Source organism: Convolutriloba macropyga, chromosome 10 (genome assembly GCF_964194025.1).
Source record: "Convolutriloba macropyga chromosome 10, txConMacr16.3, whole genome shotgun sequence".
Lineage (NCBI taxonomy): Eukaryota > Metazoa > Xenacoelomorpha > Acoela > Convolutidae > Convolutriloba > Convolutriloba macropyga.
In genome coordinates this window covers 16,250,223-16,273,630 of record NC_134477.1, presented here as the reverse complement: position 1 = coordinate 16,273,630, position 23,408 = coordinate 16,250,223, and the positions used below count along the sequence as shown (strand labels likewise).

General features: G+C 36.0%; 1 protein-coding gene across 1 annotated transcript; it reads right to left on the bottom strand.

Moving 5' to 3' along the window:
* Positions 1-1,898: 1,898 nt before the first annotated feature.
* On the bottom strand, positions 1,899-23,171 carry LOC142348395 (lipopolysaccharide-induced tumor necrosis factor-alpha factor homolog). Its single transcript, XM_075399731.1, has 3 exons — positions 22,986-23,171; positions 14,357-14,472; positions 1,899-2,239 (listed from the first exon to the last, which is right to left on the bottom strand). Exons 1-3 carry the CDS (start codon positions 23,033-23,035, stop codon positions 2,091-2,093), a joined length of 315 nt encoding a protein of 104 aa, XP_075255846.1. The 5' UTR covers positions 23,036-23,171; the 3' UTR covers positions 1,899-2,090.
* Positions 23,172-23,408: the final 237 nt, after the last annotated feature.

The following is a 23,408-nucleotide window of genomic DNA, read 5'->3' as shown; positions in this document are numbered from 1 at the left end:
GTTAACAATATTAGTTTTTGTCACACATCCTGGACTTGACTCTCAGAGATAAGCGCTGAACCAGCACATCTCAAGAGTAAGAACTTAATTCAGTTCTGGAACATTGCATCTCCAGAATATTTTAAGTTTTTTATGTGCATTTTTTTTCTTCATTATGATTATATTGAGGTCACCGACGCTAAATCTCTCCTGTATAGTGTTTCATACAATTATAGCCTATAACTGGTTTTTACTCTAATAGTATACACACTATTTATACATAAGCTAGTTTGTAGGCAATTACAAAAAGCCCATTTAGCTTAGTGGTTACGACTTGCTACGCAAATTAAAAGTTACAAGCACCCACGCGGAAGTTCGAATCGCATCTAACGCAAACCTTGTTGTCGGAAATTAAGCTGATCATATTACTTTTCATCTCAAAAATGAAGACTAGCCATTGTAAATTTGGACATGAGTAGAGTACTGACCATGATAAAAACAGAAAGTCTCTAGACTGATTCAGCGCTGATTTGCTCTGGCATCAACCTCCGGGACATTATCAGATTTCATTTCAAAAACGAAACGAATTCAAAAATCTCTTGAGCATTCAAGAATTTAAAGAAAGTTTTGTTTTCAGAATAGCCAGAGTTGTCCTTTATCCTTAATAGCGCTCAAGAACAAATATTAAAGCCTGAGTTAACTTTTAATACCAGTATTCCCTCCTAAAATAAAAATTGTTTCGCGTGTTTTTGTGGTCTTGAATCCCACTGAACTTAGTGATCATATTACGTATAATGCCAGCAATAGTTTTTAGTAACAATTTTTAAAAACTGTTTGATAGTTTGAATTGCAATTCCAAGACTGATTGCGTTTGATAGTAGCCCTGCTCATAAGCAAAGTTATTAGAAAAATTCAAATTAATGTTTTTATGTTGCAACAAACAAAAACTTGTTCTGTTTTTGCTTATAAACAAACACACAAGGTTATATACTTAATTTTTTTTGCCTATGTCCACTAAATTATCGGTGGTAGTTTTCATTTACTTGCAAACGACGTACATTAGTTTTCACGGCTGGGTTTAAAAAAACTTGTTCACCCATGTACTAAGAAATAAAAAGACGCACTTTCTGAGCATCATTTGCATTTTGTATCATGATAAACCAAATTTGCAAAAAAAAACTAAGGAAACACAAAAAATTGGACCTAGGAGAAACTAATTACTCATACAATTTTTTGATGTTGCCTATGAGGATATAGATATATTGCCAATTTATATTTCCTCCTTTGCGATCTATAATCTTACAAAACGTCCATACCGATTCTTCCTGTTTACTTTCCGTGCCACTGAATCAACAAATTGCATTTTGGAACTAATTTTTTTTTCAAATATTTTGGCTAACGAAAATACAGACTTTAGGGTAAAACGGTAAAACAGTTATTGTTAAAATGAAAGAATTTGTATAACAATTCAACTGTTAAGAAAGGAAATTAAAAAAGTAATGAATTTTTGTTCAGTGATAACTTTTTAATATTGCGAACTCTTTCCTGCAACCCCTTGCCAGTCATTAAATTTACCTGATTATACAGACGAAGCATATGTATGTATGTATGTATCCATGTTTGCATATATATTCTGTAAACGATCCGTAACCGTTTAGCCCACCAATCCTTCCCCTTGTCATTTAGTTCAAATTTATTCAGTTCATATTCATAATCGCTGTAAAAGTCAGATCTCTAACTTTGATTTTTCATGACTTTCAATGCCAAACCTTTTCATTCATATCATACATGAGTTTCATCGTGCCACACTTAGCTTTGATCCTAAATGCGGGTATAAAACCTTTGTAAGCTATTATTTAATAATCATACAAGCGTATAGAAGAACACACTGCAAAATAAACTCTTGAAAATCAGTCATTGTCTCTGAAAGCGGATCAGACTAAAGAAAAGATAACATATTCTTACATTTTATCAACTTTTTTTCAGGTGGTTAAAAAAACTGTTAACAATTGAATTGGAAAGAGTTCCCTAAATTTTCAGTATACCAACAGTTATGTAACAGCAGTTATGAGTCTGAAATCCGTCTTTCACTTCGAACTCCGTCCCTCTTCCTAGCACATTGCTTTTGTGCCAAGATGGTGATTGCAATTTGGGCAAAAATGGGCAGTGTCCTGACAGGAGGGAATTATCAGTGGCAACCAACAGCATAATTCCAGACCCAGAAGAAACAGCACCAAGCAAATCAGCCAGGAACCCATTCCTGAAAAACATTTCAACCTTCGGTTTTCTTGAGCTTGTGGTTGCAAATTTTGCTTCGGTTTTCGTGAGCTTTTGGTTGCAAATCTGCATGGACAGGTAAATGTAGTCTGATGTCGTTTTGAATACTATGCTCTATTGTAGAGTTTCGCTCAAAAAAAATCCGAATAGATAATGAAAATGGGAACCAACGTTCCGTGCTCGTTCTAATTTCAACTACAATAATTCATGTAAGCGTAATAGCCACCGTTTTCATTTTCACCATGTGTAGTCACTTAGTCTCTCAAGTTTTTTAGATTGTCAAGAATTGGATTTAGACTTCTAAATCTTAGACAAGACGTGTAGATGACTGAAAAAAGGCAAATGTGACATTATTATAGTTCTGAATCAGTATTACAATAAGACCTGCAGTTAAATTTTTCCAATACAGAACTTGATTTGGCATAAACTCCTGTGTGAATTTCCATTTGTCATACAAAACATTAGAAAAAAAAGCTGCTTTAAACAACATTGTAAGCACCTACAGAACGGCAATATCCTTGATCAAAAGGCACCGATAAATAATTGAAAATATGCCAATTTTCTACTATTAATTTTGCTGAAAACTCATGGCTACTCTCAGATCGATTCCATTTTACGTAGAAAAATGAAATAAAATAATTTGAAAAACGAAAAAATGTAAAGTTTGTTGCGTTTGCGCTGACAATAAGTGCTTCGCTCTATTTCTAGATCTTAGAATGTTGGAATAAGCAGACGGACTAAAAAAGGTTTTTTAGCTAGAAAAATGAATAATTAAAGATTGATGTAAGGACAAAAGATATGTATGATGGATTTCAGAGATTTAACGAAGAGATCTGATTATTAGATCGATATGGTGAGTTGAAATTGAGAGATGAAAAAGGTTCTAAAACTGTCCATTTACATAACTATTATCAATGAGAAAAACCAAGCCAAAGAACTAATTATAGCACAATTATTTAAACTGAGACTCCTAAGTCAGACGAAATATGGTAATCTGGGGGAATTTTGATCATATAGGCACTTAAAACGGGAATGGGAATAGGAAACATTAGATAACTTACAGCTATTGTTAGTTCTTTTTTTGAAACAGCGCAAAAAGAAGAAAATGTTTTGGAAGCCAAACTTAGTTTGCTTCATCTCAACAATATTGTTACTACAAATCAACAGCAACTGATATTGTCTTGGTGAAAAAAACTTTACAACTTTTAATTTTATGCTTTCAACCTCCATTTATAAGACCCCAGACTTGAGCCCTCAGACTAGAGCCCCAGACTTACTCAGACTTGAGCCGTTTGCGCGGGGATTTTTCACATCAAAACTGCTCGCAATGATTCCACCCATCAGACGAATATTGATTTTTTAAAGATGTACGCTGCCTTTTCGTCATTGTTATTTTTGTCAAAAAAAAACTCTCGTCTCCTCTCATGTCTACAGTGAAGACGAACTCGTCTCAATGTGTATGACCCGGTCCTGACAAAGCTGTATACATCTCTGAGTGTCGTCACTAGACGCTATTGTGTGCTTCAGTTGAAAACCCTAAACGTCTTGAAACTGTTTGAGGTTCAATGCTTCTTGAAATGCTAACGCAATTCCGTGGTTTTACTTTCCTTCACTCCCTCGTTCTACTTTTGTTGAAAGTAGAGCAGCTGTTGCCCGCTTTTGAACACCAGTTTTGAGCGGTGCACCCAAGATATTGAGTGTGTTGGAATAGCCCCTCGTTGAAATCCTGTTGTTTACGTGGAAAGATGCATTTGGCGCAGCCTACTGGAATCATTTATCATCTTTTTCTGTTTTTGGAGATATCGCTCCCTAGCAATAAGTAGAGACAGGAGTGTTTCCAAACATAAATTTTAGTTGAATGAGAGATTGCAACTTTTTAAGCACTTTCTGTGCCCTTGTAATATGATTAGTTTTGTAAGCGTGAGTGTGGAAAACACTGACAGTATTAGAAACTAGTTAAAATCACTCAAAAATGATAATATTTGTTGTATTTCTCTATACAAATGACATCATAGCAATTATGCGTAATTATGACGGAGTTTTTTTTGCTCTTGCCCGCAAATAAATATGACCGTCACAAAGACCCACAGTGGTCGTTTCATTATTCCGCGTTTGCAGTTTCCACAAATGCTGTATCCATTTTTTTCAATTTTTTTCTAACGAATTTCCGGAATTAGCTTAATCAAAGTCCAGAGATAACGTATCTAGTTTCGGCTGTACTATTTTGTTTAATTTCACCTGCTTTGGTTGACGCAATTTAGTGATTCATTTGTTATATCTATTGTTTTTGTTATATTTTGTTCCTTTTATTTTGAATATGTTGTTATAGATGAACGCTTTTGATTTGTTTGACCTCTATTATAACTTCATTCCAAAGTCCTTTAGACACATATATGAGCTAGTAAAACATTGGATAATTTCTAGATCAAAACTAATCAGCATTGAGGAAACTTTTTTGTACCAATCAAAAGCTCATCATTTATTATAAAATCTATGGTGTGACATCCAAAGTAACATCCATTTCAGACGTCCATCTAAATGACATCTTTTATTTATACGTCTTTCCAATCTCTTTATTTCAACGCCAATTTGTTTAAGACACAAATATGAGCTAGCAATATGCAGAATATTGGGCAAAATAGTAGAACAAAGTTATAAACCACTGAGGGTTTTTAACGAACAATTCAAAAATTCAACCTATCCAACAAATTTGCGTTTCTATATCCAAAACAACATTTCTTAAGAAATCCATCTAATTACATTTTTGTTTAAACGTCCTCCAATAAGTTTGTATGAACGCCAAAAATTATTAGACACAATTGTAGGCTAGCTATAGGTAAAATACTGGATAAATTACAAAATTTAAGGCTTATTTCGATGTAGAATGAAACACAAATCATGCTTAAAGTTGTAGACATTAATTTCGTCGATCGTCTACATTGTCTACTTTAAATGCCTATAATTGGTTTGGGGTTTTTAACTGTTGTCTGAAAACTGCTGTCAGTCTGAAAACTGCTGTCAACTGTTCGAAAACTGCTGTCAATCTCTTGACAAAAGCGCAATCTCTCTCACAAAAGCGCAATCTCTCACAAAAGCGCAATCTCTCACAAAAGCGCAATCTCTCGTTTCGAACAGTTGACCTTGCTTTATTCGTGTGTTCTTAAAGAAGAAAAAAGACAATTGAAACAGAATTTTAGCTTTTCTTTATCTCGTTCTTAATTCTTAAAACTTTTATCTGATACTTTTAACAACTTTAATAGATCTTAATTATCAACATGATGAACCAAGAGGAGTTCAATTCGCATAATAAAAATGAACTATACCGAATTTATGTAGATTTATTGAAAAAAGTTGAAGAAAAAGACTCAATTGTAAAAGAGTTTGTTATTTCAGCAAGTCAATTTTTAATAAAAAAGCAGTCAAATGACGATCCAAAGGAATCAGGTAAAATCTCGAACCAATATAACCCCCCCCCCCCCCCCATCATTCAAGAGGTTCGTGTAAGACGTTTTGAGCCAAAAGAGGTTTCCACAAAAACACAAAATCTTGTTATTGGAAGCAATCTGGTGAAAAATTTGGTCGGGGATAGTACTATACCAGAAGATATCTGCGTACATGATTATCGAGGCTCAACAACCTGTGAAAAGATTGAAGTTGTTAAACAATTGCCCAAAACAGTGATCAAAACAGTTCTCATTCAGGACGGGACGAATTCAATTCTGAAACAAAAACAAGAAAACATTGACGAGTTGTTTGAGAAACATACAGATTTGGTTGATTTAACAAAAAATACGCTATCTCCTGAGAATATTGTACTAATGCAAGTGCCACCAATTCGTAACCCGCCAAAAAACGAACATATTAATGACCGCATTAAACTTTTTAATGATAAAATAAATGCATAAGCAGGTAATGAAAATTATAAAGTTGCAAATGTGTACGACCTCATGAAAGCCATGCCAAGCTATGATAGTTTGTAGTATGAAGATTTGCATTTCCATTACAAACAAGTTGTCCCTTTATTAAAAAATTGTGTGCTTTCTCAATTGCTTCCCACATCCAATAATTTATTAGCTCTGAAAAACAACAAACGTAATCCAAACCAATACCCAAAATACCGCAATCATTGGAGACAGAGTTACAATTATATGAGAGGTCAATACTAGTCGAGATAATTGTTTTGCTGAATATTCTTAGTTTCATTTGTCCTCTTTTATTTTTATTGTTTCAAAATGAAGCTTCAGTTCCACTTTATTCTGTTTCTTATTTTGTGCGTAGTCACATCAAAAAGGAACTGGGTCTTCACTACTACACCAACAAATCCTGAGAGTGAGAGGATGTCATCGTGCATGTCTAATAATAATGCGTATCCAAAAAAGAAGATCATTTTTACCTGCCTGTTAAGGAATTTTCTTTACTCCTTGGTTGTCATTAGATTTCTTTTGTTCTTGTCAGGTGACGTAGAATTAAACCCAGGGCCACCTCTCAATTACGCAGTTTACCACCTTAATGAAAAAATACAACGATCAAGTAAAGTTTCTACATCAAAATTGTCAAAGCGTGCTTGGACAAAGGTTGCTCTTTAAGAATTTTCTATCTGACCTAGGTGACAATTGTATTTCGGGCTTCTCAGAAACGTGGTTGAAATCAGTTAACGATATTCCGTTTTCATCGATACACTTTTAAAATTTAGTGTCCTTCAGAAGCGACCGACGTACTGATCTTCAAAAGAAAAACAAAGGCGGTGGTATTCTTTTGTTCGTTCCGAATAAATTTCATCCAAAAGCACGAAATGATCTAGAGACAATGTCAAAAGACCATTTTGAAAGTGTTTTGGTAGAGTGTAAAATAAATAAAAAAAGCCCGCGTTGATAATTTTGGCTTACTGTCCAAAACAACAACTAATAAATGTGTTTTTGGAAGAGCTAGCCCTGGGTTTAGATAGAGCAGCGACTGAAAAAAAAATATTTCTACTAGGTGACTACAACCTTAATTACTTTAATTGCAATGAAAGAAATCTCCTAGAAACTCTGATCTTGCCGTACGGTTTACTGAATTCAAATAAAACTTTAGCAACAAGAGAAACATCAAGAACGAAGTCGCTAATAGGCTATGTTATATGCGAAAATTTTTTTAGTTCCCAGACATTAGACTCGATTCTAAAAAGTGATCACTTAGCCACGCTTACTTTAATTGGTGAAACCGTTAAAAATAAAAAAGAAGCTATCAAAAAAATTGTGTTTGATAAAACAAACTACTCTAAAAATGCTTTTTCCCTAGATGTTGGAAAGATAAATTGGAGATCATTTTTTTTATCAGAAAATCCTGAAATCATGTATAAAAAATTTTGCTCGTCATTGGAAACGGTAATTAAAAAGCATGCTCCACAAAAGATCGTCTTCATACGCCATGACAAGCCTAAACTAACGCTACATCAACAATGGATATCAAAAAACACAGTAAAAAAGTTTGCAAAGACATCAAATAATAACATCAAAAATATTTTGAAGCAGGAAAATGAAAAACATCTGCTACATGTGTTTCAAAACTTAAAAAGTGCAAGAGAAAGGTGGAATTTTATCAACGAAATCAGAAACTCAGAAAAAACACAGACAGAAATACCAAGACTCAAAAACAGTTTTGGAACGGTTTTGACCAATGGAAATGATATTGCCAATCTTCTCAACTATAAATTTTCAGTGTTAGGTTAAATTTTTGGTAAAAAAGAACAGTATCAATTTTGTAATAATCCGGCACGCCACAGTAACAAATTTATATTCAGGTATACGACAACCAAGGAGATATTTGATATACTCAACAATTTAAATGTTATAAAATCATTGGGTCCATCACTCATTCCAGCTTGGGCTTTAAAAGATGCAAGAGAAAACATAGCTGAACCTCTCTGTTTTTTGTTTAACCAATTCTTAACTGAACAACGCTTTCCTGGCCACCTTAAGCGTGCCCACGTTTTGCCTCTTTTCAAGAAAGGTGATCCTGAAGATCCGATAAATTATCGACCAATTTCGCTTACTGGAGCTCTCGCTAAAATTTTTGAAATCCTTCTTCGAGATCAAGTATTAGCTTATTTAGAGAAGAATAAGTTGCTTGCAACAACACAGTTTAGATACAGAAAAAAAGTGTCAACTACAGATGCTCTTTTATATTGCACTGAAAAGATCAGATATGATCTCAATAAAAAAACATCGTCACAGGAGCTTTTTTAGACCTATCTAAAGCTTTTGATTCGATATCACATCCTACTCTTCTGCACAAATCTAAACTTTTAGGTTTTAGTGCACAAGCAAATACAATTCTAAAATCTTATCTAGAAAACCGTGTGCAAAAAGTCAAATTCTCGAAGTATGAATCAAATTGTATAGCACTTAACCGTGGAGTACCACAAGGTACTGCGCTAGGCCCACTGCTTTTCAACATAAATGTAAATGATATGAAAGATGATACTGATGTGAATTCTAATATAATCCAGTACGCTGATGATACTTTTATCTTTTGCAGTGGAAAAACAAATTATGAATCAAAGTTACATCTTGAAAAAAGTATTGCTAAATTTATTCACTTTTTCAGGAAAAATGAGTTAAATGTAAATGGAAGCAAAACCGAATTCACTATTTTTGGAGCCCCTAAAAGAAACAAAATCGAAGAAATAATTGTTAACGGATGTACAGTTCTCGAGAAAAAAAGTTGTGAAATACTTGGGAGTTCATATTGACTGTAATCTTTCTTTCGATTAAGAAATAAAAAATGTACTAAGAAAAATGGCTGTTGGCATAAAGGTCATTTACTCCATCAAAAATAAATTTCTAGAAAAAACTAGATCTGCTTTACTGAACGCTCTTGTTTTAAGTCATCTGCATTACCCAATTGCTCTGTTCTCAGGTCTTAAAAAATCACTTCGAGTTACTCTAAATAAACAATTGAACTGGGGAATAAAGGCATGTTTCAATAGAACCAAATTTGACAGGACCACTGATCTCAAGATCAAACACAAAATCTTACCAGTAGAATACCTCATAAAGTATCGGGTTATTATATATTTTATAAAGCTTCTAAAAGCAGATCTACCAGCTTTCGATGAACTCAAGTTAGCTACCCTAAGTGCTAAAATGAATGACCGTACAAACAAGCTGTCATTTGGAGCAAACCAAAAAACAAATATAATGCAAAACTGTTTCTCAAAAAAAGCAATTGACTGGTATAACGATTTGCCTCTCACGTTGAGGCGGAATATCCCTAAAAAGCGGGCTCTCAAAACTAAATAAAAAATCATTTCTGGATTGAGTTTCTAAAAGACCCAACGTTTTTGTGAATTTAATTCTAATCTCAAATCTTTCAAGTTCAATCTTAATTTGATTTAATTTTAGGGCGTCTTTTAGTCTTCTATGAAATGTTAATTGGAGGATTAGCATTTTTTAAAATATTCTCTTTTCTCGAAAAAGTTAATTGTAGAATTAGCATTTTTAAAACTTTTTCTCAATTATATTTCATCTCTCTTAATTTGTCGAAATTTTAGCACATTGTAAATTTAATACAATTTTAAACTTTCACAATATGTGACGCTTGTTTCATTTATACTTCTTAACACTACATTGCCTTTAAACTATGTTCTGTATTTTATAATTCATACTCAAAGGAATTAACAATGTTTTTCTTTTTTTATATATCAAAATCGACACTGATTCTCCATCAGTTATGAGCAAACAGCTTACTCGTGCGCAAAAAAAAAACGACACGAGGGAGTAGTTTGTTTCCTGAACCAATCAGCTTTTTATCACTAAAAATTTTATTTATAGTGGTTGCAGCTTCCTAGGATAATGAAATGAACATTCATTTCAGAAGAAAAAAGTTAGAACTTATCATTTGAGGAAGAAAACTTGATTGTAATGTAAATTTTTTTCGTATACCCGTAGACAATTATCTTTATAGACCTCAGGTTGAATACTCATTTGCTTTCAAATATTAACTTAAATAATAACAGTATCAGTATTATTATTGTTACAACAATGAATAATTTTGGCTGGTCGTTCTGGTAGGTAAAAAGAATTTTGAGTCTCCTATTTGTCTGTGAAGGCGTGTTTGCTTGTTCTGATTGAGAAAAAACCCGGTTAAACTGTTTCTAAACAGATTTTACTGTATATTTTATTAATCAAGAGGGCAATTTGATCCATTTTTGAAAGCCTTTCAGGATCAAAGATATGTTACTCCACCTCGTTTTCGTTACTTTTTGAAATAATTTAATTAGTTCTCCCGTTCTGTCCAGTTATGAGGCCAATAGAAAAAAAAACATTTTCAATTTTTCTGATGATCCGCAGTGACTGATATCTGTTTGATATTTCATTCAGTTAAGTTTCGAAATAAAATTCGGCTGGAAGGACCGATCCTTAAGGAGCAGATCAGTGGAGCGGTCAAATTGTTGTCTAAGAAAACAGGCGTTTATTGCACAGTTAATTTGAAGAACTTTGCGGGTTTTGATTTTTCTACACTAGTTTGAAAGAATATTCCGCTGAAGGAAAGATTGGAAACAACATTTCACATGAAAAGATCAATTCTTAGTTTTAAAGCAAATAGATTACTAACAAGATACGAAGACCAAAACGAATTGGCCGTTTTACATACAACTGAGTGTAGGTAATTTTCAAGGGTTAGGTTTGAATCAATCTGTACTTCTAGATACTGACAAACATGAGCTGGTTGAAATAACTCAATTTTGAAAGAAAACTCTCAAAGAGGATTTTGTTAGAATAAAACTACAATTTTGTGGTACTTTTGCTGGGCCCTTCACATTTTTGCACCTGCACGAATATACAGCACCTCTTTATGCTATAGCTACCTTGACGTTAATTGACCACTAAGCTACAGGTGGTACAATGGTATAGAAACTTTTTTGGAATACTCAACAAGGCTGAATTATTGATTATTATTCTGGCTCAAAAAATGTGCAGAAAGGGTTCCAATCCCAATTAAGTGCAATACTTGCCTCCATAACAGGTTTTCTTTGAGAAAGTAGAGAGATTTGAAATTTGTTTCATCAAACTAAAATACAATCACAGGCATAACAACGGATGGAGTTTTTAGCCTACCATGAATAATCCCTGGAAAAAAAGGTTTCAAACTACCACAAAAATTTAAAATATTAGAATTATTTTTTAATTATTATTTACTTCTTTGTCAATACATTTACATTTTAGTTGCTGTGTACTAACTTTATTAGTATACCTGTAAATTACTCTAATTTTAAACACCAGTTTGAATATCAAAATGCTTTCAAATACTAAATAATTTAATCACAGTATTGGTATTTTTATTAATACAATCATCGTAAATTGTGACTGTTCGATCTCATAGGTATGAAAATATCTTTGAACGCCTCTATTTGTCTGTTAAGGGAAGTTTTTTGTGCTTGTCGAGCAAAAAAAATCGAAAAAATGCATTTTGGTCCTTTTTGAACACTTTTCAGGAACAAATATGTGTTACTCCATTTTCTTGTTCTCTTTTTGATATTGATTTAATATGTTCTCTCGTTCTGTTCAGAGTTGAGGCGACTGGTGAACAAATTTTAAATTTTCTGACGTACCTCATGGTCTTATATCTATTTGATGCCTCATTAAGCTAATTTTTGGAATAAACAATTCGGCTACCAGGACACGATCCTTAAGGAGAAAAACAGTGAAGCGGTCAAATTGCTGATGAAGTAAACAAACGTTTATTCCGTAGTTAATTAGCAAACATTTTGGTTTATGGTTTTTTTGTAAGTGTTTGAAGGAATATTGCGCTAAAAAGATGCGAGAGTACATTTTACTTGAAAAGATCAATTCGTACTTTTAAGGGAAATTGATTTCTTACAAGATACGAAGAACGCATTGCTCAAAGTAAAACAAAACTAAATTAAAACAACGCCGTTTGAATTCGTTGTATGTAAGGCAAACATGGTTTCTGAGAGACCAAAAACTTTTTCAGAGCAACAGTTATCAGTTATAGAAAAATGAATCTCTTTTAATTAATTATCGATAAACGCAGTTTCACCTCAAATACTGTAAGAAATAAAAATTGAAAAAAGATCTTTGTGCAAGCATTCGTTATACAAAAGATTTTGGCAGACATAAACTACAGTTTTAGCCCCATCATAGCCCAACTCACGAAAATTTAGCACTTCCTTTTGGTATAACGATCTTGCTTGGCAGTGCTCAACTTTAAATGACCACTAAGTTGAAGGTGCTATACTGAAAAGGAGCCCTTTTTGATATACTCAACAAGGCTGATTTATTGATTTTGCTTCTTGCACACAAAATATGGAAAAATTTTTGAATCCCAATTACGTACACTACTTGCTTCCAAAACAGGTAAATATGTTCAGTAAAAAAGAGAGAATTGAGTGTTTCATCAAACTAATAGAGAACCATGAAAATAACTGATGGAGATTTTTCCCGATCATACGTAATCCCTCGGAAATCATAGGATATCAAATGAACGCAAAAACTGATGCAACTGATGCAAAAATTGATGCATCAATCTCTTAGAATTGAAATGGTCAAACTGTTATATTTAATAAATACGTATCTTTTCTTTATTTACATTTTTCTGTTATCTGTGATTGCTCCAGTCATAGTAGGTCAAGGTCTTTGCCCCTTGCCCTGATGAATTACGATGAGAACCATTTTCAGCGTTTACTAAGAAATTTTTGCTTGCATGGGATTCCGGAGTCAGGGCACAAACGCACGACAGTCTAAAAAGGGGTGCGAGAGAATCTGATCGCAAGTCACTTTGGTCTGAATCTTACCAGCTCTCTTCGTTGAGGTGTCACCGCCATTAAACGGAAAATTATGTAAGATAAATGATGAATGCGGAAAAATTTGTAAGATAAGCGGTGAATGCGATGAAGTTACATAAGTCAGGTGGTGATAGCGGTAGAAAAAACTTTATCGCCTGGTAGCGGTGAAAATTTCACCGCTTTGAAAAAAAGTGTCCAAATTATGTGAAATATGCGGTGAATGCGGTGAAATTACATAAATTCACCGCTTAACTTAGTGCAGAAAAAACATAAATTCACCGCTTAGAAAAAAGTGTCGAAGAGATGTAAGATTAGGGAGTAATTTTAGGGGGGTAAAACGATGTAATATAATGGGGGTAATGGGGAGTAGGGGGGAATTTTTTAGATTTTACCCCCTCCCCCACCCCCTAAAATTACCCCCGTAATCTTATATCTTTTTGAAACTTTTTTAGAGGTGAATTTCTACAATTTCACAAATAGAGTAAGAGGTCAATTTACAAAAAATCACAACATTTCTCCGCTAAAATGTGTAATTTCACCGCTAAAAATCGCAAATCTCACAAAAATTTCAGGCGCATGTTTTACAGAAAGTAGAGCGAATTTCATTTAAATTCAAACAAATATATATAGTTTTGTGGGAGGTTGCGCAGTGGAAGAAGAAGTTGCCGACATGGAGGAGGTGAGAGGTTCGATCCCCTTCAATGTAGGTAATTTGTAGTAGGTAAATTGTGGTGACTGTTTGTAAGTTCACCGCTTACCCTTGAGCTGAAATTATATAATTTTACCGCATTTCACCACAAAAATATGTACAAAATTTGCGGTGAAAAAAACAGCTTTTCACCGCTTATCTTACATATTTTTCCAATTTTTCCTCGACCGTGGTGGGCAATATATACAGCAGTCCGTTTTGATGACTATCAAGTTGGAGAGGAGGTCAATATTGGACTGTTTAACCACGCTAGTTAAGACCCGGACCAATGAAACAACTATGCTCGAATTAAAGAGAATAATACTTTCCCGACTCTGTCTAGTTCGCCAAATTTTGTCTCACATTGATATCTGTTTGTTTTATGTTCATTCAAAAATACATATACTGCTGGATTGGTTTGGCATTGTTTTGTTGTATTGTAAACGAAAATCAAAACGCTGTTAAAATTATTTTCAATTTATGTTGCTTAAATGAAGTTTAATGAAGCTAAAAGGTAGCTTATGAATTCAAATAACGCTGGATATGTTCCTGGAAAATTCTTTGTTCGTCAAAATATTAGGCCACGGTTTTTGATCAGGCCAGGGTTTTTCAGAGATACTGACCGCATTCGGATCTGATTCGTGTGGTGACAGTGGCCTTGCACATTGGACACGTCATTGTCACTGGATGGCGTCCCAGAGACACCACCGTCACTGTAGGTTGAGCTATCACCACAGGCCTGTACAGTTAATGTAGGGGTTTGGTCAAATAGAGAATACAAAAATAGCGGATTCAAAAATTTTCCTTGGAATAAAAACCGGAAGGTAGCTGTATGAATCCAGAACGGTAGGCTGGAGGGTTTACGCGCATGCAGTGTATGCATTTTGCATTTTAAAATTCACTCCTTAAAGATTAAATATGAATCAAATATTTTGACAAATGCTGGCTAATGAGTTCATTCTAAAGCATATCCACTAGCCCACAAGTGGGAATGCTTTACAATTTTTCCTAATATTGATATATGAAGATTCTCAAAAATACTTTTCAAATTTTGTTCAATTTATTGAACTCGGGAACAGATATAAGATAATTCTGACTGAGAATGGAGGAATGTGATGGCCATAAACAAGAGGACACACAGAGTTAACAAAAAGGAAACAAAAAAGTTCTTTTTTTCTTTGCATTAGTGTTTATGGGGGGGGGGGGGGGGAACTATATGTACAACTTCGTTTTTTGTTGGGCCAATTAGAGGTGAGTGCTATCATTAGAAGTTTAAATGAAAAAAACTCTTTTCTTTTTTTTCGAGGGGTTAATGAGGTTTAAATTGTTCTGAACATTGTTGTACTTTGACCTAATTTTGTACCCCTTACGCAACATTTTTTTGCAAATTAGGGTTTTTTGGTATGAAGTCGTTCTATCAAATTATATATTACGCTAAGATGTGGACCATTTGATTATTTTTATTACACACTAAGCAAAAGAAAGGCTAGTTTTGGTAATTCTTCTAATCAAACCGTTTCAAATTGCAATGGACCGCAGGTTTTTTTAACCATCGCACAATTTTTGTTGCTTGTTTCGTAAAACACAGACAAATCAACTTTCATCAGAGAATTCCGGTAATAAAAGATTCATTTATCGTTCGAAAGTGGCCCAATGAACAAATATTTTACATTCACAGAACAGCTGATGTTTTTTTCTAGCTTCGATACTATGTCTTCGTAACTTCACAGAGGAATTTTGAGCTTCGTCTGCAATTGTTGCTTGCTTTTTGTAGTTCTGTGACTTAACCTCATTGAAAAAATACGATTAGCATCCTAAAGAGGAAGAAGTGATCTCCTCAAACTCTTTGAGTTAATATCTAATGGCTGTTAACACTTTACACTTAATTTCTGAATTATTGTTTGGCCTTTTCAAGTTTTTAATATTTATTGTATTTTTTGTGGTATCAGTTTCGTCAATTTAGTGCTCGAAATCACTAGTGACGTAATTGTTTTTTTAGTAGTACAAACAAAATAAAAGCTGTTATGTTCCTTTCTCTTTTAAAAGTTTGCTTTAATGTCGTTGAAAATTAGTAATTTTCATTAATATTTCGTAACTTTGAGTTTTTGTTTGTATATGTGGTTAATAATTCATATTTAATGTAATAATTTTCACAGGTCTTTTTTGGTGTCAAAAGTTTTCTATAGCTTCAAAAATTTTTTCTCATCTTTTTTATTAAATTTTCGGCTTGCCTGTTTTCTGTTTCTGTTGTTTTAGTCTTAAAAGTTATTGTAGCTGTTGTTCAATGACAAATCTTGTTGAGATTGTTAGAATATCGATCAAACTATAGTCTTAAACTTAGTGAGAATTAGAAAGAAAGTTTGACTTACCAGATTAGAAAGACAAGCAATATGACTTCGACCAAAGAAATTATATAATTGAATCGTCAAGAAATGGTGCTGAGAATCAATATTCGGTTCAAATTGGTGAATCTAGATAACTATTATTAGAGTTAGATTAAGTGATGTAAAATCTTCCCAGCATGTATTAAATGATGATGATATCTCCGGAAGTGTGAATGAATTCTTAGAAAAGTGCAAAAGCATTCCATTTATGGTTCCCTTTGCGACTGATTTGCAGAAGCAAACCATATTGGGTAACCTTTGCGACCCCCACTATAAATCAAGGTGCTAAGATTAGTTTTGTATCTTGACTTTTTCACACTGATAATGGGTATATATACAGCTGATTTTTGAGTCCTTTTTCATCCCCAAATTCAAATCACCATCTTGATCTAACAATCAGATCTCTCCTGCAAATCTCTAAATTCTACTGTAAAATATCATTTTGTTATTCTCTCATTTTTGAGAAATTAATTCTTTTACTTAGTTAAAAACGCTTTTTATTCCGCTTGCGAAAGTCCCTAACCCAACAGGTTATGGGCCCAGCAATTTTCTAAGTCATAAAATTGATTTCCAAAACTAAACCAATTTGTTGTTGACAGTCATAATCCTTTTCTGCTTAGTACCTTTTCTTTTCACAATTCTTTTGCCTGCTCAAACTTCAATGGATCAACAGACAGTGAAGCTGCTGACCTACACAGGAAAGGCACAGGACTTTCCAATCTGGAGCACAAGATTTGTGGCGATGATGCAGACGAAAGGACTCTACAAATGACTACTGGGGACAGAGGAGCAACCCAATGAGCCTGCGCCACTGGCCAATGGGGCAACCAATGATGAGAAGAAGAACCACAAGGTGCTGAAGGATGCATATGAGAAGGAAGTTGCAGACATCAAGGAGAAACGGAACAATGTGTGTTGCCATCTGGCACTGACTCTAGATGCAACAACCCTCATGCTGATGAGACATGACTGTGTGGGAGATATTGGCATTGGAGATGGAGCAAAGGCTTGGAAGCTTTTGCAAGAGAGATTTCAGAGTGGGGAGACGCCGACAGTGGTGACTTTAGTGGCACAGCTTGCTCGACTGCAGCTCGAGGATTCTGAGGACTTGGACCGCTTCTTCATCAGAGGACAGGAGTTTCTCACAAGGCTACAAGAAGCAGGGGAAGCAGTCTCAGAGACCCTCTTCAACGCCTTGGTCCTCAATGGTCTGCCAATGAGGTATGAAAGTTTTGTTATACAGGAAAGCTTCAACCCGGCAACGAACTTCACAGAGTTGAGGAAAAGGCTGCAGAATTTTCATGAGAGCACGGTGGAGAGACACAAGGGACAAAGTGGTTCAGTGGCACTGGCAGTGAAGCGTGACTTCAAGAAGGGACCCAAGAAAGGAAACTGCTTTGTGTGTGGGATCCCTGGACACTTTGCCAAGGACTGCAGGAAGAAGGAGACAGCACAATGCAGCAAGTGTGGTGAGAAGGGTCACCTAGACAGGGCACGCAAGAGACAAAGAGATGGAGGCAAACATGAGTCAGTGGCAATGGGTCCAACATTGGCTACACCAGACGAGGAATGCTGGGCAGCTCTTACCCAGTGGAAGACAGCAGGCATGCTAGTGGACAGTGGTTGTACAGATCACATAGTGACGAACATCGATGCGTTTCTGGACTTTGTGCCCATTCAATCAGTGGTCAGAAATCCCAACGGAGAGGCTTCCAGAGTGGTGGGCAGAGGCTGTGTGAGAATCAGCATACCCTCAAACAAAGGGGAATTCCAATGCGAACTCAAAAATGTTCTGTGTGTGCCAGACTATTCTTCAAACCTCCTATCAGTCTCAAGATGCACGGAGTGGGGACATAGCTTCACTTTCGAGAGAGGAAACAGCTGCATGAAACTCCAGAAGGGAACTCGGCTAAAACTAACACAAGAAAATAATTTGTTTTACTTACCCTGCAGCGTTCTAGAATTCAAGATGAGTTCCAACAGCGTGAAACTTGACAGTGCAAGGAAGTGGCACAGACGATTGGGTCATTTGAATCAAGCGGATGTGGTCAGGAATGCACCAGAGACAGTGGGGAACTCGATGATGTATGCAATGTGTGTGCATTGGCCAAGATCACAAAGACTCCAGTACCAAGAGTGGCAGAGACCCAAGCAGAAGAGAAGCTGGAGAGGGTGTTCACAGACGTGTTGGGACCCTTCAGAGTAGAGTCACTGTCAGGGTTCAAGTTCTGCATTGTGCTTGCAGACCAGTTAACGAAGTTTATGTTTGTGGACTTGCTTAAGGCAAAGAGTGAAGCACTGGCCAGCCTGAAGAAATTTGTTCTCGGTGTGGGGACGCCCAAGAAGCTGAGGCAAGACAATGCGAAGGAGTTTCTCTCCTGGCAGTTCAAGACGTGCTGCTTAGATGCAGGCATTCTACAGGAAAAGACCATACCAGAGACGCCACAACAGAATGGGTTAGCTGAGAGGTGCAACAGGACACTGCTGGAGATGGCAAGATGTTTGCTCATTGACTCAGGACTTCCCAAGATGATGTGGGGAGCAGCAATTCTTAACGCAGCAAGGATCAGAAACTTGGTTGTGAGACGAGGAGAAGAAAAATGTCCAGCAGAGCTGATGAGAGGTGTAAAACCTAAGCTTCCAATTATTAAATTATCTATTTTTGGTTGCACAGTCTTCATGAGGAAGAGGGACAGAGAAGTCAGCAAACTTGAACCCAAGGCACTGCAAGGAAAGTTTGTGGGTTACACTGAAGGAGAAAACGGATACCTGGTGTACTTACCCAACACACGCAAGATGATGGCAGTTCGAGATGTGATCATCAAGGAGTCTGAAGTGGGCTCAATCCCTGACAACAAAGAAACGGCTGACCTACTAGATGATGGGTCGGAACTGGGAATCTGGCACCCAGATGATGGTCATCAAGACGATGACAACAGAGAACGACAGGACACATCTACTGCAATAAAGGAGGAGTGGCATGACGCAGGGAGCGTGAATACTCAAGAAACAACACTGAGACAAGAGGCCTCGGATGTTGGAGAAACAGCACTAGATGAAGAATCTACTGCAACAAGAGGGAGCCACAGAGACTCAGATTCACTGGAAGACAGTGACACAGAAGACTTCTCACAGTTAGAGACAGTTGGCTTCAATGAAGATGCACTGGAACACGCGGACAGAGCAGAGCCCAGACGAGGGACACGAGCAAGGAATGTTCCGCAATTTGTTGGAGAAGTCAGGACCCATCTTGCTGTGACTGAGGGCGACTATGTGGAACCCAAAACAGTCTACGAAGCTAAGCAAGGTGACGATTGGGACCAGTGGCACCGGGCAATGAAGGACGAGGCCAAGGCACTCCAAGACAACGAGACTTGGAACCTAGTGAGACCACCCACAGACAGGACGTCATACCGGGCAAAGTGGTCTACAAAGTGAAATTGGGACCCAGTGGTCAAGTGGACAAATACAAAGCGCGCTATGTGGCCAAAGGATTCAGACAAGTGGAAGGACTGGACTACTTTGAGACTTTTGCGCCTACCTGTAAGCCGGAGACCTTCAGGATTCTACTTCAGCTATCAGCGAAGCAGGGCCAGGTGATGCACCAATTTGATGTCAAGACTGCTTTCCTGCACTCACCAATCGAGGAAGAAGTGTATTTGGAACAGCCACAGGAGTTTGTAAAACGCGGATTAGATGGGGAGAAGTTAGTATGTCGACTAAATAAATCAGTTTATGTTTTGATACAGACTGCTAACAACTGGTACAAAGAGCTGGCAAACTTCCTACTGAGACAGGGGTTCACCAGAAGCAGGAAAGATCACTGCTTGTTTGCAAGATCAGAGGCAGAGGATCACACCTTCATCTTGGTCTGGGTTGACGACATAATGTAGCATCAAGAAGTATGACAGTGGTCTCTGATGTCAAGAAGGCACAAGAAGCAACCTTTCACATGGAAGACAGAGGGAGACTACACTGGTTTCTGGGTCTAAGAATCAGACGAGAAGAGGGAAAAGTCACAGTCGACCATGAACGCTACATAGAAACAATGCTTGAGTGGTTTCAAATGGATCAATGCAAACCCTCAAGAACTCCAGCTGATTTGAATTTGAAACTTCAGACAGCACAGAACAGAAACGAAGAAGTGGACCAGAGGATCTACAGAAGCTTGGTTGGATCACTTCTGTATCTGGCCAAACAGACGAGGCCAGACATCATGGTCAACATTTTGTCCAGACACATGAATGCACCTACCAATAAACACTGGATGTGCGGAAAACGATTTCTGCGATATCTTCAAGGTTCAAAAGGTTTAAAACTTACTTACACAAAAGAGGCTAGTTATGATTTAGTGGGGAAAGTGATGCAGACTGGTCTGGAGACGTGAACGACAGAAAATAAACAACGGGCTATTATTTCAAACTCAACGGACGTGGCGCAGCACTCAGCTGGGGTGTCAAGAAGCAGGCCACAGTTGCTCTTTCTTCATCAGAAGCAGAATATCAGGGCATGGCAGCAGCAGTTCAGGAAGCACTCTACCTGAAACAACTTCTAGAGGATTTTGGCATCCAACAGAAACGTCCAATAGCAATTGGAGGGGACAACCAAAGTTGTATCAGACTTTGCAAAAACCCAGTCATGCACAAGAGGAGCAAGCACATCGAGACAAAGTTCCACTTCATTCGTGACAGGACGGAGGATGGGACTATTTCAATTCATTACGTTCCTACAGACAAAATGGCAGCGGACATCTTCACAAAGTCCTTACCCGTTTCCAAAGTGGAAACATTCAGAGCAATTTTGATGGGAACAAACTCTACGCAATCAGCTCAAGTCTGAGTGGGGGTGTTAGAATATCGATCAAACTATAGTCTTAAACTTAGTGAGAATTAGAAAGAAAGTTTGATTTACCAGATTAGAAAGACAAGCAATATGACTTCGATCAAAGAAATTATATAAATGAATCGTCAAGAAATGGTGCTGAGAATCAATATTCGGTTCAAATTGGTGAATCTAGATAACTATTATTAGAGTTAGATTAAGTGATGTAAAATCTTCCCAGCATGTATTAAATGATGATGATATCTCCGGAAGTGTGAATGAATTCTTAGAAAATTGCAAATGCATTCCATTTATGGTTCCCTTTGCGACTGATTTGCAGAAGCAAACCATATTGGGTAACCTTTGCGACCTCCACTATGAATCAAGGTGCTAAGATTAGTTTTGTATCTTGACTTTTTCACACTGATAATGGGTATATATACAGCTGATTTTTGAGTCCTTTTTCATCCCCGAATTCAAATCACCTTCTTGATGTAATAATCAGATCTCTCCTGTAAATCTCTAAATTCTACTGTAAAATATCATTTTGTTATTCTCTCATTTTTGAGACTTTCATTCTTTTACTTAGTTAAAAACGCTTTTTATTCCGCTTGCGAAAGTCCCTAACCCAACAGAGATTGAACTGAGGTAGATTTTAAAGTAATTGAAGCCTTCAATTGATTGCCATTAGTTTTTATCACTTTGAAATTGCTTTTTTGGTGGAAATCGCTTTTTTGCGATTTGTGATTAAATGATAATATTTGGGAGTACTTCTTGATGTTTTGTCGCATTATCACAAAAAACAGGCGACATTGTGTTTTCACCTTTTGTGTTTTTACCATTTTGTTTTTACCTTTTCAGCGGCTTCATTGTCCTTTTTTGGTCTTTGAATTGCTTAGGTTTATTTTTATTGTGTATCTGCGACATTCAGCTATTCGATGCAATTTTTTGCCTGAAAGACTAGTAAACAAAATGTTGGCAATTCAAACATTTCTAATTATTTCAGTCACAAACAAAACTGTTTTATGTGAACTACTGTTTTCACCTTCACTTCTGAAAAGATCAAATGTGGTCAGAACAGACAGTGCTCGACCAAATACACTATTATCTTAATTTTACAGAACAGATGGACTTTAACTGGACACGGTTTACTCACGCTGAACTTTTCCTCGAGCAGAATTACGATGCTTGACTTTTTCTCGACTAAATTTCTCTACGTTGAATTTTAATGAGACACAAAATTTTCTGCTCGATTTTTGCTCGGCTCGAATTACTGAATGAGATAAATTGGATCCTGTTTATTACAAGTCATTCATGTCGATGAATAGTCTTTCTATGAGTATACACTTTTCTTCGAAAATTTAATTTCTCACTAATAATTGTAACGAAGTCAGTGCTTATGCATCTTCACCTACGATTCTGGAGAACTATTATTTAATCAAAAATATGCATCGTTTTTTAAAATTATTTTATAATTCACTGCCTTAATTTTTTAATCATGGCTAATATAAACAGATCAGACTCAACCGATGAATTTTCCTTAGCGAGAGTATTAAATTGACCTTTCTCGGCAAACGAATGCTTGACCCAAAGAACCTTATGAAAACTCGTTAGATTTGCTCGTGAAAAGACTTTTCCCCGACTTTAAAAAGGAAACTCGACTGTGTAAATTTAGCTAACAAAGACCTTCCCAATTTTTTATTTAAAATTTTCCATTAGACGAGACTTTAATCTAGCTTTTGTACGGTCTCTACACAATTACTGGAAAATAATATATAACTTTGTGCGACTACTAGGAGATAGTTCCCTTTTATGATTAATTGAACATCAGAGAAGAAAAATTACTCTGATCTGTTTAACAGAAGATCTGTTTAACAGAAAACATTTTAGGATAAATAAATGATTATCAAGAAATCTTTTATGATCAAAGTATAACCATTACTGGGAACTCATGAGACCTTAAGAATTACCGGAATTTTCGTATTACTGGCAACCCGGGAGATAATTTTTTTTACCCTTCATCTATCGCCTGTTGGTTTCTACTCACGTTGGTGCTGTGTTAACAACAGTAGTTGTTGTAGTAGTCGATAATGCCATTTTTAATTTAACTATACCAAGTTATACTAAATTATATTCAAGTTGCTAACACAAATTACAAATAACGTGCGTTAGAATTAACTTTTATAGCCTCTCCGTGTTCTAGCTAGTTAACGATCTTCAAATTGTATCAGTTGAACAAGAATTGGCTTCGCAGTTATGATAGAAAAAAAAGTGGACTCTATCAATTTTGGTGCATTTACAATCAACTTTAACATTTGAGCATATAGCACGCTCTATTCATATACGGCAAAAGCCATCAATACAATAAAAGGAGAATGGTACAATAAATGTTAGCAATCAATCACTCATTTTTAAAAAAAAAACACAAGAAGTTGTGTAAGTAGGCATCTTTTTTACGCTAATGGCGCAT